The sequence below is a fragment of the Suillus plorans genome (genome assembly GCF_016647745.1).
Source record: "Suillus plorans strain S12 chromosome Unknown HD556scaffold_23, whole genome shotgun sequence".
Taxonomy (NCBI): Eukaryota; Fungi; Basidiomycota; class Agaricomycetes; order Boletales; family Suillaceae; genus Suillus; species Suillus plorans.
The window spans coordinates 412,501-427,895 of record NW_024537407.1 but is presented as its reverse complement, the minus strand read 5'-3'; the positions used below and the strand labels follow the sequence as shown (position 1 = coordinate 427,895).

Here is a 15,395-nt window from a genome sequence, read left to right as displayed (position 1 = left end):
CTTGCGGACCTCGGTCCGGGGACAGCACTCATTTGTCACGATGTCACGAGTGTTACGGCACGCGTCCATAACGTGACGCGACGCGTTTGTCATATTGAATCAACGTGTTCGTTTTCTTTTTACTCCATCACATTTTTCAGTCATGGTTAAGGCCAAAGCTAACGCCAAGCAGAAGGCCATCACCTCCTTCTTTGGTGGGAAGAAGGAGCCAAAGGAATCCGTCGATGAAGTTGTCGCAGAGGAGACATCATCTGATGATGGTGGAAAACCTCAAGCCGTTGTAAAGAAAGCACTTGGAAAGAAGGTTAAGAAGCAGAAAGTCAAGGACGATGAAGAAGAAGCATCTGATGATGATGTTCCTGCTCAATCTTCAAAGACAGACGGCAAAATCGAATCATCCACTTTACCACCCATCTATGAAACTCCCGCCATGTTCCGTGACCTGGTGTCTCGCCTTCCAGGAATCAAAGGTGTCGCTGAGCATATCAAAGGTCGAAAACTGCGCGTAGCTACAATGTGTTCTGGCACAGAATCACCTCTACTTGCTCTCGATCTCATTGGCCAGGTTATGCTTGAACAGTATGGCGTTCCTCTTGAATTTGAGCACGTATTCTCTTGCGAGATCGAGCCATTCAAGCAGGCATATATCGAACGCAATTTTCAACCGCCGCTACTGTTTAGAGATGTATGCGAACTGGGAGAATCTCAAGCGTGTGTCATCCCTATACTTATTTGTGTTATGTCCGTTGAACAAACTAATTCATTTAGAACGACGGCCTATGGCGCATTGGCCACTGTCCCTGGAGATGCCGATCTCCTCGTTGCAGGTACATCCTGCGTTGACTACTCTAACCTCAATAATGAGAAGAAGACAATCGATGGCGGAGGCGAATCTGGTCGCACTTTTCATGGCATGATGTCGTGGGTCACAAATCACCGACCTCCATTAGTCATCCTGGAAAATGTTTGTTCAGCGCCGTGGGACAGGGTGAAAGAGTATTTCGAGAAGCAGGGGTACAGCGCAGAACACATTAAGGTGGATACGAAACAGTACTATATCCCGCATACTCGGATGCGGAAGTATCTGTTGGCTGTTGACAAGAGAGGGTCAGGCATACCCGCAAAATGGAAGGACTTAGTGATGAACAAGTTGAAGCGGCCCGCTTCGTCGACACTGGACGCGTTCCTTCTTCCATCTGACGATTCTCGCATTCATCAAGCAAGACAATTACTTGTTCAAGATGGCAGTGGCCCAGAACCCAGAGCCGGTCGCACTGACTGGACTAGATGCGAGTCGCGCCACGCACGTGCTAGGTTAGATGAGAAGTTGGGGCAGAAACGACCGTTAACGGGTTGGGAAGAAGGTAAGCACCTATTGGGTTTCGTAGTTTTCACCCTCGCTGACATCGAACAGGCGGTACTTGCAGACTACCTGATTTTGCATGGCAAGATTGGGGAATACGACAGGTAGAACGAGTCTGGGACCTAATGGATATCAGTCTGCTTCGATCCGCAAAAATGGGTGTTGACCCATCATACAAGACGTTCGTAGCATGTCTTATACACGTTCCCAAGTGGCTAATTTACTGACAGTCTCGTGTGGAACCTTTCGCAAAATGTCGATCGCTCAACCGGATCGAGCAAGACCGGTATCTGCCCTTGTCTAACCCCGTCCATGATTCCATACATCACCAATCGCGGTGGGCCCATGGTTGGTGTTGAGGCACTGGCCATGCAGGGGCTTCCCATTGATAAATTGCTTCTGACGAGGGAAAGCCAAGACGAATTGGCTGACCTTGCGGGAAATGCCATGTCATCAACCGTTGTTGGTGCATGCATACTCTCGGCTTTAGTCGCTGGTCAGAAGTTACTCAAGGCCGGTAACGACACGGAGACGTACGAGATGAAGAAGGATATCGGTCACAAGAACAACGACCGTGCTATGGATGTTGACGTTAGCCTATCTGCCGCCGTTGGTCTTGAAGAACGCATCAAAGGACACGAGGACCTTGTGGAGAGACCGTTAGATTTGGCTGCCACGCAGACGGACTCCATTGCCCGTATTTTGGAGGATGCACAGAAGAGTGTCCGTCTTTGTCAATGCGAGGGCCGCAAGGACATCACGACGCGTGATCTCTTGCGTTGCGTAGATTGCGACTCGTCATCTTGCAAGAGATGTGCAGGCCGTCCTGAGCACAGTTTCGCGCCTCTTGATGTTACGCAGTTGCCACGTCTTAGTCCTTCGGCATTCGTGCGGGGGCTGAAGTCCACTCTGCCTATGTGCATCTCTCTTACCGGTGTCGATAAGAAGCTTCTTGACAGTCTTAGAGAAACTTTAGGCGTCACAATCCCAGAAAAACGCTGGAACAGCTGGTCCTCCGCTGTGTTGAGGGCGACTAACTCAGAGCTCCGCTTTGTCGAACCTAAGCGCCAGGAGATTTGGTCTGCTGTCTATCAATCACCTCACGCTATTTTCGAATTATACCTCGAGCCGAGACAGACCGAGTGGCGCCTTTATGCGAAGCCAAATGACAATGAGCCTGCGAATGCAGAGATCCGTCGCTTACTCCAGATGCCCGTCGCGAGATTCAGATGCAAAAAGGATCTTCTGCAGGGATCTTGGCAGTTTGCTCTTCCTGTTGCACGTGAGGTCACGATTACTATCGAGGGCAGTGGAGGCATGGTTCCTTCTTGGGAAGCTCGTCTTGGCTTACTAGATGACGAGTTCAAGGACAAGGAGGTGCACTCACAGCTTCATATCGCCATCCCCGAATCTCAAATATCTCATTTTGATCGTGATATTTCCGGAGTGTATGTTCTCCTCGACAAGTGTGGGACAGCCAACGGTGCTTTACACAAAAAGCTGCCTAGTGACGATGATGCCTCTTTGCCGCCACTTTTCATGATGCTGGATCCCACAAGATGCGGAAGTCCTGCGGAAGATCCATTCGTCTTTACGACGAGCATGCGGCGATATGATTTCGGAGAGTTCCGCCCCATAATTTGCAAGCTCGACCCTTCATGGAGGCAGTCGGATGTTCAGGGGGAACAGCGCGTCAAATGTCATGTCCCTCTTCACTGGATGGACTCGGAATCGGTCAAAGTTCAAGTGAGTTAATGTCAACACAACCTGCTTGCCTCCCAATTTTGTCTCACTCTCGAACTATAGCCCCTCGAGCTTGGCAATGCATCTTTTGCTGTGCCTAGAGGCACCCTTGAGGCCAGCGTTACGACTGACGCATGCGCAAGTGCCAATGCCCTACTAACGTGCACTGTCCCTCTTCTTGAAGATGCGGGTCCAGAGTGGCCTCGCGGCAATTGGAGAGAAGTCGACAAGGTTCACGAGCGTGGTACTTTCAAGGCCTTGGCTTGGCTGCTGGAGCGTATACGACATGTGGATGATAATTTCGGTCATTGGCAGACCGTCAAAGTTCCAGATGACTTGTTCCACTGCCAACGTTGTGCCCCCACCCCTCCCACTGTTAAGTGGACCAAGAATGGCAAGAAAGCAGCTGCTATTGAAGACAGCCAGGAGGCCGGGCAGTATGAAAGGGACCTCAAGCTTCGTCCGAGCCCTTTCGTCACGCAGTTGAAGATGGATAAGCAAGTCGGTATGGTGAAAGTGGGGCTCAATATTGCTTCTATCCTGCACAGGGCTCTATCACGACTTCCTGCTGCGAATCGCCCTGAGCAACCGGTGCTCAGTTGGCGATTAGATACTGACTTTGCTTCTTCTGTAAAGATCCAGAACCATCCTTTCAAACTCCTCAGTAATAAATCCGATTCCGAGCATTCGCAGCCGCCAAACTTTGATGCGGACAAACTTCCTTTGCGTCCTGAACAGCTCCGTTCCCTCACTTGGATGATCGCTCGAGAAACGGAAAACTCCGAACCCTTCGTCGAGGAAGAGATATCGGAGGCCGTACTGGAGCCTCTGGGGTGGCGAGCAGAAGGTCGGGCACAGCGGCCTGTGCATATTCGAGGTGGTGTTTTGGCAGACCAAGTTGGTTATGGGAAGACAGCAATCACTCTGGGGCTTATCGACTGTACAGCAAAGAGCGTAAAGAAGGAGTTCCAGGAGAAAGGCGATATCATTGGCAAGGTTCCTGTTCAAGCTACACTAGTCATCGTTCCTCCCCATCTCACAAGACAATGGCGCTCAGAAGCACAGAAATTCGCGCGCAACCGATTCAAGAACATTGTGGAGATTTCCACCGCCGCACAGATCAACAATCTCACCATTGAAGATATTCAGGATGCGGACCTAGTCATCGTCGCCTCCAATCTGTTCCAGAGCTCAGTATATCTTGCCAACTTGGAATCCTTCGCTGCTGGAGGCTCCCTACCTACTCAAGATGGGCGTTACTTCAATGTACGCATCGACATCACGCTGCAAGCCCTACGGGATCAAGTCGAACGGCTGAAAACCGAAGGTTCCGCGAGCGTCATGGCAAATATCCGAGATGTTCGAAAACGCGGTAGGTTGAATATATTTCTGCATGACGTAACTCACTTCCAGCAATAGAGGAAGAGTTGGAGGCGCAACTATTTGTTGCACCAAAGCGTCTCAAGGGGAAGGCCTATCAGGAAGCTGTAAGCAAAGAGAAGTCTTCTCTGGTCAAGGTCGATATCAGCGATTCTTCGTCGGAGAGAGACGTTTTCCCTGCCAAACCGACCTCGTCTGGCAAAATCTGCGAAGTTGTCATCACAGTGCCTCGAAAGAAGACGAAAACGGTCGCCCCGGAGACTTCGGACGGCGAGAATTCGGACTCACCACGCCCACGAAAGCGACTCCAACGCAAGGCTTCGAAGAAAGTCATAGTAATCGATTCAGATGACGAGGTAGGATGTGATGCCGGGAGTGATTATGAAGACGAGGGTCCCCAGGATGATCACGCAGATGATGAATCCGCCGGAGACATTTCAGACGAGGCCGATGATGTTCCCGCCAAAAAGTCGTCGAAAACCAAACGACTTACCACCAAACCGTCACGGAAACCATCACCCCCGCCAACCTCGTCATCTGAAGATGGACACTCGGTCGGAGTTTCGTCTGACGCAGAGATGAGCGATATGGATGATGATGTTGGGAAGAAAGGCAGCAAGGGTAAGGGTAGGCAATATGGTATCAAGGCAGCCCCGAAGAGGAAGGCAACGAAGAAGGCAGCCAAGAGCTCTGGTGAAGATACCGACAGTATGGACGTCGATGACCCACCTTCATCTCCTGTGTCTTCTAAAACCTCAAAAAAGCGCAAGACCACGGCTTCTGACGACAAACCTGCCAAAAAGCAGAAGCGGCGAGAAGATACCGACCCATGGAAACTCGAAACCACCGCAGTCAAGAAAGACTGGACACAAGCTCGCGCTCCACCCTTGGAAGTATTCCATTTCTCACGAATCGTCGTCGACGAGTATACCTACCTGAGCGGAAAGGTACACTCAATGGTCACCAAACTGACTGGCGATCGACGCTGGGTGCTATCTGGTACCCCACCGATTCACGATTTCGGCTCTGTGAAGACCATTGCTGCACATCTGAACATTCATCTAGGTATTGATGATAGTGGTGAGGGCAGGTCAGCGATGATCAAGAAACGCATCCGTGAACAAACGAGTGAGATTTTTACGATCAGACAAATAGGACGTGCTGACCATCTTCGCAGAGGTTGAAGAGTTCCATTCATTCCGTGAGGTACACACGCAAGAGTGGCATGCACATCGTCACAGTCTGGGCCAATTGTTCCTTGACATGTTCGTGCGGCAGGTCAGATATACTTCTCATGATCCTTGTAATTGAACTCAATTCGCACTTCAGAATATCGCAGAAATCGACGAGATACCATGCACATTCAAAATCGTCAAAGTCGTTTTGCCTGCCGCAGAACGAGCGATCTACTTGGAACTGGAACATCACCTTCGTGCCATCGACATGGTTGCCAAACGCACGAGGAAGTCAGAGAGCGACCGAGAGAAGCGCCTCAACATCGCACTTGGCGAGAGCAAGTAAGAACAAACATGCGCTGCTACAACCACTGCTTAACATTCATTTTCAGGACCGCAGAGGAAGCTCTTTTGAAGCGTTGCTCTCATTTTGACCTTGAAACCAAAGACAAGGAGAATGCCATGAAAGCTTGTGAGATCATCGTCGAAGAGCGGACCGAGCAGCTGGAGGCCTGTAAGAAAGAACTGCAGAAGGAGCTCCAGAAGGCAGTCAAGAAAGAGAAATCCATTGGCAAGCTCCCAGAAGAGAGCATGTTCCAGGAGTACGCTCGCGTTTCCAGAGATGAAGGCGGTGTCGGAGACCATGAAGCTACGGAGACGATTCGGGATCTTCTCACAAAGGCTGAAGTCCCAGTTTTATCTTCGACCTACTGGAAAAACAAGGCCAAAGGCGACATGAACCTAGCGGAGAAAACGAAGGAGGCTGTCTGGGAACACCGTGAGCACACGCACGTTATCCGTAAGCTCACGAAGGAACTCGTTGGACGCGTCCGGTCGCTTCGTTATTTCACTGTTGTGCGCGACCTGCAGAAACAAAGAGATACGCCTCCTGTCGTCTCGTGTCCAGCATGCGAGCGCAGCGAGATACCCATGGACGAAGTTGCTGTACTGTCTTCATGCGGCCACACGGGCTGCATGTCATGTGTCAAGGAAGCTGCTAACCGAGAGGAATGTGTTTACCATCCCTCGGGTCAATGCAACGCTGCCGCTCGTGCTCTCAACATCGTCAAGGGAGAAACTCTGGGAGTTGATGATGAAGCCCGCGATGGACGCGGCAAGCACTACGGGAAGAAACTGGAGATGGTTGTGGACCTTGTCAAGTACGTGGTCCCGTTGTGCTTTCGTGACCATACTAACGGTCTTTGGCTTTAGGAACCAAATCCCGAAAAAGGACCGTGTTCTCATTTTCGTCCAGTTCCCTGATCTTATGGCGAAAGTCGCTCATGCATTGAAGATGCACAAGATCGAGTTCTTGGAAATCAACGGCTCTGCAACCCAGAAAAGCAAGAACTTGGAGCAGTTCCAGAACGACAGCAAAGAGCGTGTACTTCTGTTGAACGTCATGGACGAGAGCGCCAGCGGTGCGAATTTGACGGTTGCCAACCATGGAATCTTTCTTTCCCCTCTCCTTGCTCAGAGCCAGGAGATTTATGACGCTTGCGAGATCCAGGCAATTGGACGACTGAGGAGGTATGGGCAGATCAAGCATGTTAGCATTCACCGGTTCATAACGACGGACACGATCGATGTTGAGATATTCGAGGAGAGGGCCAAGGTGAAAGTCTAGGGCACGGTAAAGCATTGCGTATGGAATCCACGCAACTTGGGCACAGCAAATTGACGGACTGGCACAACCCTAGCATATAGGATACCAAGGAGAGATATACTTATCATTTAGCACAAATATGTCACATCTATGTACAATAAATCTACGTAAATTTACGACTGAAAGGTTGATCAAGCTCAGTATCACGGACTACAAGAGATGTTTGTACGCTACGTTCATTTGATGTTGTGTCTTTCCTAGAAATGTTCAGATGTCGCACCGACATAATATCACTCATGTGGGATACTTGATGGGCTTGGGCTACTCGGCCGACCTTAGAGCTAGTTCGGAAACTCGATATTGGCCAATATTCACTTTGGCAATGTTTGCAGAATGTTCATCGGCATCGTTCCGAGATGTCGGAGCTTGAACCTTGCTTCTCTCCTTACTGTACATATTATCGATGGATGTCTACCCTCATCTTACACTAGAACGGCGCAAGAGGCTTTTTGCTGGTGCTGTCGCGATCACTGCGATCTGTGCCCAATACACTACTCTTCTCATGGCCCAACCTGGAGTTAATGCTCCCCCTCAGTCCAAAGCCCCCCCTGCCCAGTGGAATGACGCTGAGACCGCAGCCCTTGTGGACTATCTATATGATCATCGCTCAGAGGCTGAAGGGGCAGGCAACTTCAAGCAACAGGTTCTTAGCTCTGCTGCAGAGTACATCAACAACCATGAGGCACTTCAATCCACTCGGGCAGGCCCACTGAAGACAGCTAAATCCACTCGAAACAAGTGGACTTCAGTATGTCCGATCTGATCCAATTTGATCTAAGCTAATGAGTCCTCTAGCTCAAAACCACTTTTCATGCCATTGAGAAGTATCGCAATCAGACAGGGGTCCACTGGGACAATGAGACTGGAGGTGGAATTGAAGGACCTTCGGCTGCGACTGTATGGACATCGTATATCAAGGTATTTCCCCTCGTTTTTATATTTATTTGAGAATTAACATCCTGTTAGACAAACAATCTCATGCGTCCATTCCGCAACAAAGGATGGGAGCATTACGAAAAAATGCAGACCATTATTCCATTGGGTGGCGCTAGAGGACGTCATGTTTTCCGTCCAGGTGGCACTGCTCCCTCCATCACCAATCCTGACAGCGACCTCGCGGATGCTGCCCCACAGGCTGCTGGCTCATCAAGTGCTGCTGCTGGCCCATCAAGTGCTGCTGCTGGCCCATCAAGTGCTGTTGCTGGCTCATCAAGCGCTGCCCCCACCACTACTTCCATCGCTAGCTCCACTCCTGCGCGTTCCACCGCTATGTCTGCCTCTACCGCTGCTGGCTCTAATGCCAGCAAGCGACCGTATTCAGATGTGATGGGGGACGTTGAGACAACGTCAATCGCCTCCACTCACATGTCGTCCATGCAACCTCCTTCCACCACATTGGTGTCATCCCCCCCATCCAAGAAACCACGGACGCCAGTGGTGTCCCAGAACAGCCGCATCACCAAGATCAGCAGTGCCGCCAAGGCTGCGAAGATCACACCGGCAGCGGCAGTTGTGGGGATGCAGGGCACCATTAATCGGCTCACAGACGTCTTTGAATGGTTCGTTAGAGGAGGGCCTGATGGTGCGCAAGGTAGTGAGGACTTGGTCATGCGAGCCGTCAAAATCTTGGAAGGCGAAGACTCTGACATACCGCCGGACCAGCAGGCCGATTTGATCGCTATCATCGGCTCAAAGGGCAATGAACACTACCTCAAGTTCTACGTGACTCTCCAGGAGAAGCAGAGGAGGCGTGCATTTGTGGAGAAGCTGATTGGCGAGTCAGTTGCTGCTGGTGATGCGGCTGGTCCAGCGCGTGCTGATGCTGAAATGACGGGCTGAGTCGTCTCACTTGGACAATGTTTGTTTGTTTCCAATCATGCTGTGTTCGCTCGTTACTTGTTTCACTATACTTTGTACTACTAGCTGTGACCGCATATCTTTTGTTTTGTGGCAATAACAAAGTGCTTTGTTCATTGATTTGGAGCAGACTAAGTACTAAGTATAACTACACATCACTAGCAGCATCCTCATTGTCATCAGCAACGTCCTCGTCTTCATCACCGTCCATGATATCAAGTCCTTCTAAACCACGTTCCAGTACAACACGCTGATACTGAGTCCACATCGCTGCTGCAATGCGATCACGCATTGCAGCTCCTTGACGGAATTCATCCTCGTCATCCTCTTCAATAGCGGCCGCATCATCTTCTGCAACCACGTCAGCGTCAAGACCATCCTCAAAAAAGCCGTCTTCATCGTCTTCGTCATTAGCGGGTGGCTGACCATCACTAGGGTCATTTATACGTATGTAGTTATGCATGGCGCACAACGCGGCTGGAATTTGTGCTTGAATCTCCATAGCGTATGCAGGTGGTAGGAGTAGTATGCGATATCGTTTCTTGAGAATGCCAAAGATGCGCTCAACGACGTTTCGTGCTGACGCGTGACGCAGATTGAACAATTCTTCTTTATTTGAGGGCCTGTAAAACGTAGAACTTAGCACAACGTTTGCAAATCAATTGAGAACTTACCGTGTATTTGCGCGGCCCCATTCGGCAAGATGATAACGCACACTTCGGTAGGGCACCAGTAGCCCGCGACGTAGAGGATATCCTGCGTCGGCAAGAAAAAACTTTCCAGCAGGAGTGTGAAAGTCGAAAGAGCATGCATCCTCGTAGACACGCGCATCAGTGGCCGACCCTTCCCAGCCCGTGAGCGTGTACGTGAAGTTCAGATCAAAATCGCACGCGAAGAGGCAGTTCTGGGATACGAAGCCTTTGCGATTACGATAGACGGGACGTTCGATGGCCTTAGGCGTGACGTGGATATGAGTGCCGTCAAGCGCCCCAATAGCGTCCTTGAAAAAGGGCCACCATTTGGGGTTCTTCCGAACTTTGCGAGAGACTGAACCATCTGGAAAGCGTACGTATTTTGGATAGAAAGGGTCAGACGTGAAAATGATAAGCATCTTGCGGAAATAACTGCATAACATCAAATACTGTCGCTCAAATTAAAATTAAAAACTTACCGTGAAATCGTTTCGTTCGAGCGTTGGAATCTCTCAGCAACGTGCCTGATTGATAGGCCAGTCACGGAGGTGTAGAGAAAAATCGCAAGTTGTTCCTCGAGGGACACGAACTTGGAGTCTGAATGGCCCATGGTGCGAAGCTCGGAGATAAGCTCCACAAAAGCATTGGCATGCATGCCAAGCTCACACCTAATGCGTTCTGGGTGACCTGTCAGCAACTCGATAACCCAGTCTTGCCCGGATAGAGCTGAAGTATGGTAGGGTTCCGGGTCTTTAGGATATATGGTCTGTAGTACACTATGGGTGGCAGCAACAACAATGCTGATGACTAGTACCATACATTTCAGTAGTCGTTCCCGGACCTCTGGCCGATTATTCGTCACGAGCGCAGCTAGGTGTTGACGATTCATTGCGAACCCCGGTGGTTGATCCATGAGTCAATATAAAGGTATCAATACCCTCGCTATCACTGATCATATCGATAAGCGGCCAAATTCAAGCTCCGACATCTCGGAACGATGCCGATGAACATTCTGCAAACATTGCCAAAGTGAATATTGGCCAATATCGAGTTTCCGAACTAGCTCTTACAGCCATTTGCATAACGCTAGGCCTAAGCAAAAAAAATACATACACTCGGCAACAAGTCGGATCCTGAACATTTCAACTCCCGACGCTTGATCTTGATCCACGATGGGACGACACATATCCAAGGAACGAAAGCAGATTGCTCTGCAAATGAGCGTGCTGGGCATTCGGGATCCAATGATCCGTCGTTACACTGGCATAAGTGAGCGTTCACTGCGCTACATCCGGAAGACATTTCGGGAGACTGGCGAAGTCGTGAGGACACCAGTTTGTGCAGGTCGACCTCGCGTCCTCGATTCCCTCGATGCAAATGTGAGTTATTGTTTAATTTTAGTATTACTCATATGTGACTCCTTAGTTCCTCGAGGCATGCATTGAGCGACAACCAGATATTCTCCTCACCGAAATGCAAGATCAGCTGCGGGAGATCTGTGGTTCTGAAGTCTCGATTGCAACAATTTCAAGAACGATGCGTAGGCGAGGGTTTACACGGAAGAAGGTAGGTCATCACTCACTTGTCCTTACTGATATGTATGATTCAATACAGCACTGTCTAGGTTACACGCCCTTCTGTCGAACGTGACGAAGATGATCGTGCTGCCTTCAAGATGCTTATAGGGGAACATTTCCAGCCAGAACACCTTGTATTTGCAGATGAATGTCATTTCAACCGAATTTCCCTTCGCCGTGATTTTGCTTGGGCTCCTATTGGACAGCGTGCGCGACGGCGGGACTTTTTTATACGTGGCAAAAGGTACTTTTGTAGAAATTCTCTTGTCAATGCGTTGATGTTTTGTTAGATATTCAATTCTTCCAGCATTATCACTCAACGGTATCCTGCATTTGGAGGTTCTAGACCATTCGTTCTCTGGTGAAGAATTCGCGCATTTTGTTTCTGGTGTATTAGACCAAATGCAGCCCTGGCCCATGCCAAACTCGGTGTTGGTCATGGACAACGCAAGCATCCACAAAGTCCCAGGTATTCGTGACATGGTTGAAGAGCGGTATGCTAGTCCTTATCTCATGCTCAATGATACTGATTCTCTTTTGTGTATAGTGGTATGCGGCTCTTGTACCTGCCCTCTTATTCACCCGATTTGAATCCTATCGAGGAGGCCTTTTCGGCCATCAAGGCTTGGCTTCGCTCAAACCGTGACTATGTCCTTGGTGAGACTGAGGGTCCAGCTTGCGACCCATACACTTTGATATGGGAAGCTGTGTATGGTGTTGTCACAAGTGAAAAGGCTCATGGTTGGTACAAGCATAGCGAATATATCGCGTAATGGTGGGGTCATTATGGAGTGTGTTGAAACTACCCTTGCAGGCGTGTTGAAACTGCCAGCAGTGCTATGTTACTAAGTGATTAATTTGTATCAGGTCAGGAATTCCTCGTGCCCCTCGGTCTCATCATCACTCGTGTACTCGTCAGACTCGCCACTTCTATACCCATCAGTCCATGATTCTCCTTCCTGCCATGTGTCATCCTCAGCCTCGACAGCGCGTTCCTTGCCTTTATTCTGAGTCCCTGGGCTGGGTATCTCTGGTTCCTCGTAGGAATTGACGAGTCCAAGGAGCGGTAGAACAGTCCGTTTAGCATAATTGCGGAGGATTCTGGCTCGCCTTTGTCCCATATTGCCGATCACACTCAGCACATCCTCCGGTAGAAGTATTACTTGGCTCGATAAAACTACCCCTGCATCTAGCAGGGGTGTTTCAAGTTCGGCAAGTCGCAATTCTGGTCTTTCAGCATTGATCAGTTCAAGCAGCACCCCAACTTTTGGATAGTCTGGAAATGATGCGCTAGGGATATGGCTTGCAGATTCAAAGTGACGTGGCTGCGAAAGCGGCGGAGGACTGGGAGTCTTCGACCAAGCTGTGGTATCAAAGTGGCGTGGCTGCGAAAGCGGCGGAGGACTGGGTGTCTTTGACTTAGCTGCGGTAGGATCTGCTGTTATATTCTGTATGGTAACATGGACTTCAGGTGATGATGCCGACCTCGAGTGACGAGGCTTTTTGGTTGGGCCGCGGTCGAAATTGAGGCAGTGAGGTGGGTTGTAGATTGTTGCGTGACCAAGAGCCTAACCCAGTTAAGTTTTTTTCTCTCTCTTGTGGATGCGAGACTTACAATCTTTTTAGCCCAGAGAGTCATCTCAGCGTGATCAAGTCGACGATGGTTATCATAGCCACTCGTGCGATCTACGAAACAATGACCGTGGTGAAGTTCGCATCGAATCTGGCTCTCAAGCTGTTTGTAAGCTTTGAGTTGCGTCACATCCTCGTCACTTGATGCTGGAGGGATATCATCTGTGCGTGTCCTCTTTTTTGCTTTGGCGGTAGTAGTCTGTTTGACCTTGTGGTAACTGTAAGTTATTTTCATTTATGTGACGCAGATAATCACTTACTGCTGCATTCTTTACCTCTAGGGCAACGACTCGTGTGCGCGCATTGGACGCTTTGTGACAAAGACGGTCCATGGCAATACTGAATGCTTCCGCATCATTCAGTTGAGTAGCTCTACTGTTGTCCCCCACAAATTTATACACAAGTTGGACGTCATCAGCAGCGCTCTCAAGGAATGCAAGAACACGACTTTTGAAGTCCTCCCAAGGCATGTCTGTCTCACCACGAAAGCCACGCTTCATGTCATCAGCAATAACATCAATATCAAAACTAAAAACTGTAAGTCGGTCAGTATTGATATGGTGGCAAATTCAAGCTCATACCACCAGGGCGCGGTTCAGGATTCGGTCGCAACCTCGATGCTTGGGACGACGTTGGTGCTTGGGACGACGCTGGTGCTTGGGACGACGCTGGTGCTGCCGGCGCTCTCGATGATGCTGGGATTATTTCAGTATTCGGTCGCATTGGTGGGTACTGTGGATACTGGGGCTGGCCAGCATATTGCTGGACAAAATGTGGTGGAGCATAATGGTGTAAAGGTGGTGCATAGTGGTGCGGCATTGGCGGGTAATATTGCATGAAAGGTTGAGGGTGCTGTGGCGGCTGCTGCTGGTGCTGCGGCAGCTGTGGTGGTGGATAGTGACGAGGATGAAGATACATATTAGGTGCGTTGCCTGTGCCAGAACCCAGAGGAGTACTTGGTGACATGGTTGGGAAGATGGGCTTCAAACTTGTGTGTCGAGGAGGCTCTTATAGTTTTTTTTTCACTGTATTGTACCATAATAATTGACACATATGTCTGTGAACCCGTCGGAATAGAAAATGTTCACTTTGTTTTGTTTTTTAAGTCGATTTTACTGGCGAGTGTCAAGCGCGCGCACGGACCATGTTTGCTTATATATATCACGACAGATTACAACACCTTTCTATCACCTTCTACAACAATGTCATCACCTGTAACTCCACCAAACAGACGTCTTACCCTCCCCAGTAATCCGACTTCTCCCTCCAATGCTTCGTTCTCTTATAGAATAACAGTAGGCAATAAAGTCTCGGAGGATACACTGAAGGCGTGTGCTGAGCTCTTCAGCTCCAACTACGGTATTTGGGGTGATGAAGCAAGCAAAATTTCTAGTTTCACCAAAGCTGGTCAGTAATCAATATACATCCTTGGTCATTGCTGAGTCTTTTATATAGGGCAAAAGGTGAAGATGACCGGCGCAAGGCTTCGAGCCCAATGTTTGTCTCACCCAGAGAATACTGTCCTGGTGACCTGCCACCTCCAGGTTGATCCGTCTGAGAGTGAACGTCCCAAACTCTGTGGTCATGCGTTTGCTTCCATGTGGAATTATGGTGAAAACAAAAGTAGGTGTCGCACAACTTTCTCTCGCGAGGTTCACCTTCTGATTTTGTCTAAGTTGGCTGGGTGACTCAACTTGTTGTTGATGAAGCAGTCCGTCAGCGTTATGTTGCGACACAGCTCTTGCAAACACTCAAAGTCCATGCCCCATTCTCCCGCATCAACATTGTTGGTCTGGTCTCATCCCACCCTGCTGCTTGCAATGCTTTGGCGAAATATGCTGGTAAGTTGATGTTATCACTCATGGATTTCGGATAGCATAACTAACAACATGAAGCGGCTGATCTCAAAGATGTCGACTTGGACTTCATTCGTGCACATGCCAAGGGGATTCTGCAATCCTCCCCCATCAGTTATCTGAATGACGCTCAACTGAGGGGCACACTCTTTGAAGATGTCTGCCGCAATGGATCCATCTCGTCTGTGTTCACCCAGTTCTATGTTGACCATGCGGAGCCTTTGAGGGTGCTGTCGCATTACCAGAATAAAGGTCAATGGTGCTTGGGTGAGCTTGCTGATGGACATGAGTTTCTCGCTATTTTTCCTATCGTGCCTGTGAGCCCAATTTCGCCCATCCGATTACAAGCATCCTAGAACCTACTACTCATCATATCGGAGCATCAAAATTTAAATACCGCTGTGTATGTAGTAATTCTATTTTGGCCTAGCGTTATGCAAGCAGCTGTAAGGTA

The 15,395-nt window shown here is 49.4% G+C and overlaps 6 protein-coding genes across 6 annotated transcripts; 5 read left to right on the top strand and 1 right to left on the bottom strand.

Annotated features, from left to right (window-relative positions):
• The first annotated feature begins 104 nt into the window (after positions 1–104).
• On the top strand, positions 105–7,588 carry HD556DRAFT_1366284 (uncharacterized protein). Its single transcript, XM_041302807.1, has 10 exons — positions 105–711; positions 769–1,364; positions 1,415–1,544; positions 1,594–3,109; positions 3,170–4,478; positions 4,526–5,614; positions 5,664–5,764; positions 5,816–6,003; positions 6,054–6,821; positions 6,874–7,588. Exons 1-10 carry the CDS (start codon positions 143–145, stop codon positions 7,286–7,288), a joined length of 6,681 nt encoding a protein of 2,226 aa, XP_041161100.1. The 5' UTR covers positions 105–142; the 3' UTR covers positions 7,289–7,588.
• A 241-nt stretch (positions 7,589–7,829) lies between these two features.
• On the top strand, positions 7,830–8,275 carry HD556DRAFT_1235994 (uncharacterized protein; the record flags this gene model as incomplete). Its single annotated transcript, XM_041297793.1, has 2 exons — positions 7,830–8,075; positions 8,123–8,275. 2 exons carry the CDS (start codon positions 7,830–7,832, stop codon positions 8,273–8,275), a joined length of 399 nt encoding a protein of 132 aa, XP_041161099.1.
• Positions 8,276–11,048: 2,773 nt separating this feature from the next.
• HD556DRAFT_1202565 (uncharacterized protein) lies at positions 11,049–11,282 on the top strand (the record flags this gene model as incomplete). Its single annotated transcript, XM_041296409.1, has 1 exon — positions 11,049–11,282. A coding segment is annotated over one exon (234 nt), but the record flags the coding sequence as incomplete, so codon positions are not given.
• Positions 11,283–11,316: 34 nt separating this feature from the next.
• Positions 11,317–11,614, top strand: HD556DRAFT_1210638 (uncharacterized protein; the record flags this gene model as incomplete). Its single annotated transcript, XM_041296559.1, has 2 exons — positions 11,317–11,442; positions 11,501–11,614. Coding segments are annotated over 2 exons (240 nt in total), but the record flags the coding sequence as incomplete, so codon positions are not given.
• Positions 11,615–12,316: 702 nt separating this feature from the next.
• HD556DRAFT_1235881 (uncharacterized protein) lies at positions 12,317–13,904 on the bottom strand (the record flags this gene model as incomplete). Its single annotated transcript, XM_041297777.1, has 4 exons — positions 12,317–12,805; positions 13,069–13,293; positions 13,346–13,620; positions 13,667–13,904. The coding sequence occupies 4 exons, from the start codon at positions 13,902–13,904 to the stop codon at positions 12,317–12,319; spliced, it is 1,227 nt and encodes a 408-aa protein (XP_041161096.1).
• A 383-nt stretch (positions 13,905–14,287) lies between these two features.
• HD556DRAFT_1236038 (uncharacterized protein) lies at positions 14,288–15,297 on the top strand (the record flags this gene model as incomplete). Its single annotated transcript, XM_041297795.1, has 4 exons — positions 14,288–14,492; positions 14,541–14,708; positions 14,762–14,926; positions 14,981–15,297. 4 exons carry the CDS (start codon positions 14,288–14,290, stop codon positions 15,295–15,297), a joined length of 855 nt encoding a protein of 284 aa, XP_041161095.1.
• Between the last annotated feature and the right edge of the window lie 98 nt (positions 15,298–15,395).

What these genes read in the sequence shown, in the direction of transcription:
- HD556DRAFT_1366284 (XM_041302807.1), top strand. Translation starts at nt 143, where the DNA reads ATGGTTAAGGCCAAAGCTAACGCCAAGCAGAAGGCCATCACCTCCTTC. An exon ending in GAACTGGGAGAATCTCAAGC is followed by an intron (nt 712 to 768) that starts GTGTGTCATCCC and finishes TAATTCATTTAG; the next exon opens with AACGACGGCCTATGGCGCAT. An exon ending in ATCGCACTTGGCGAGAGCAA is followed by an intron (nt 6,004 to 6,053) that starts GTAAGAACAAAC and finishes ATTCATTTTCAG; the next exon opens with GACCGCAGAGGAAGCTCTTT.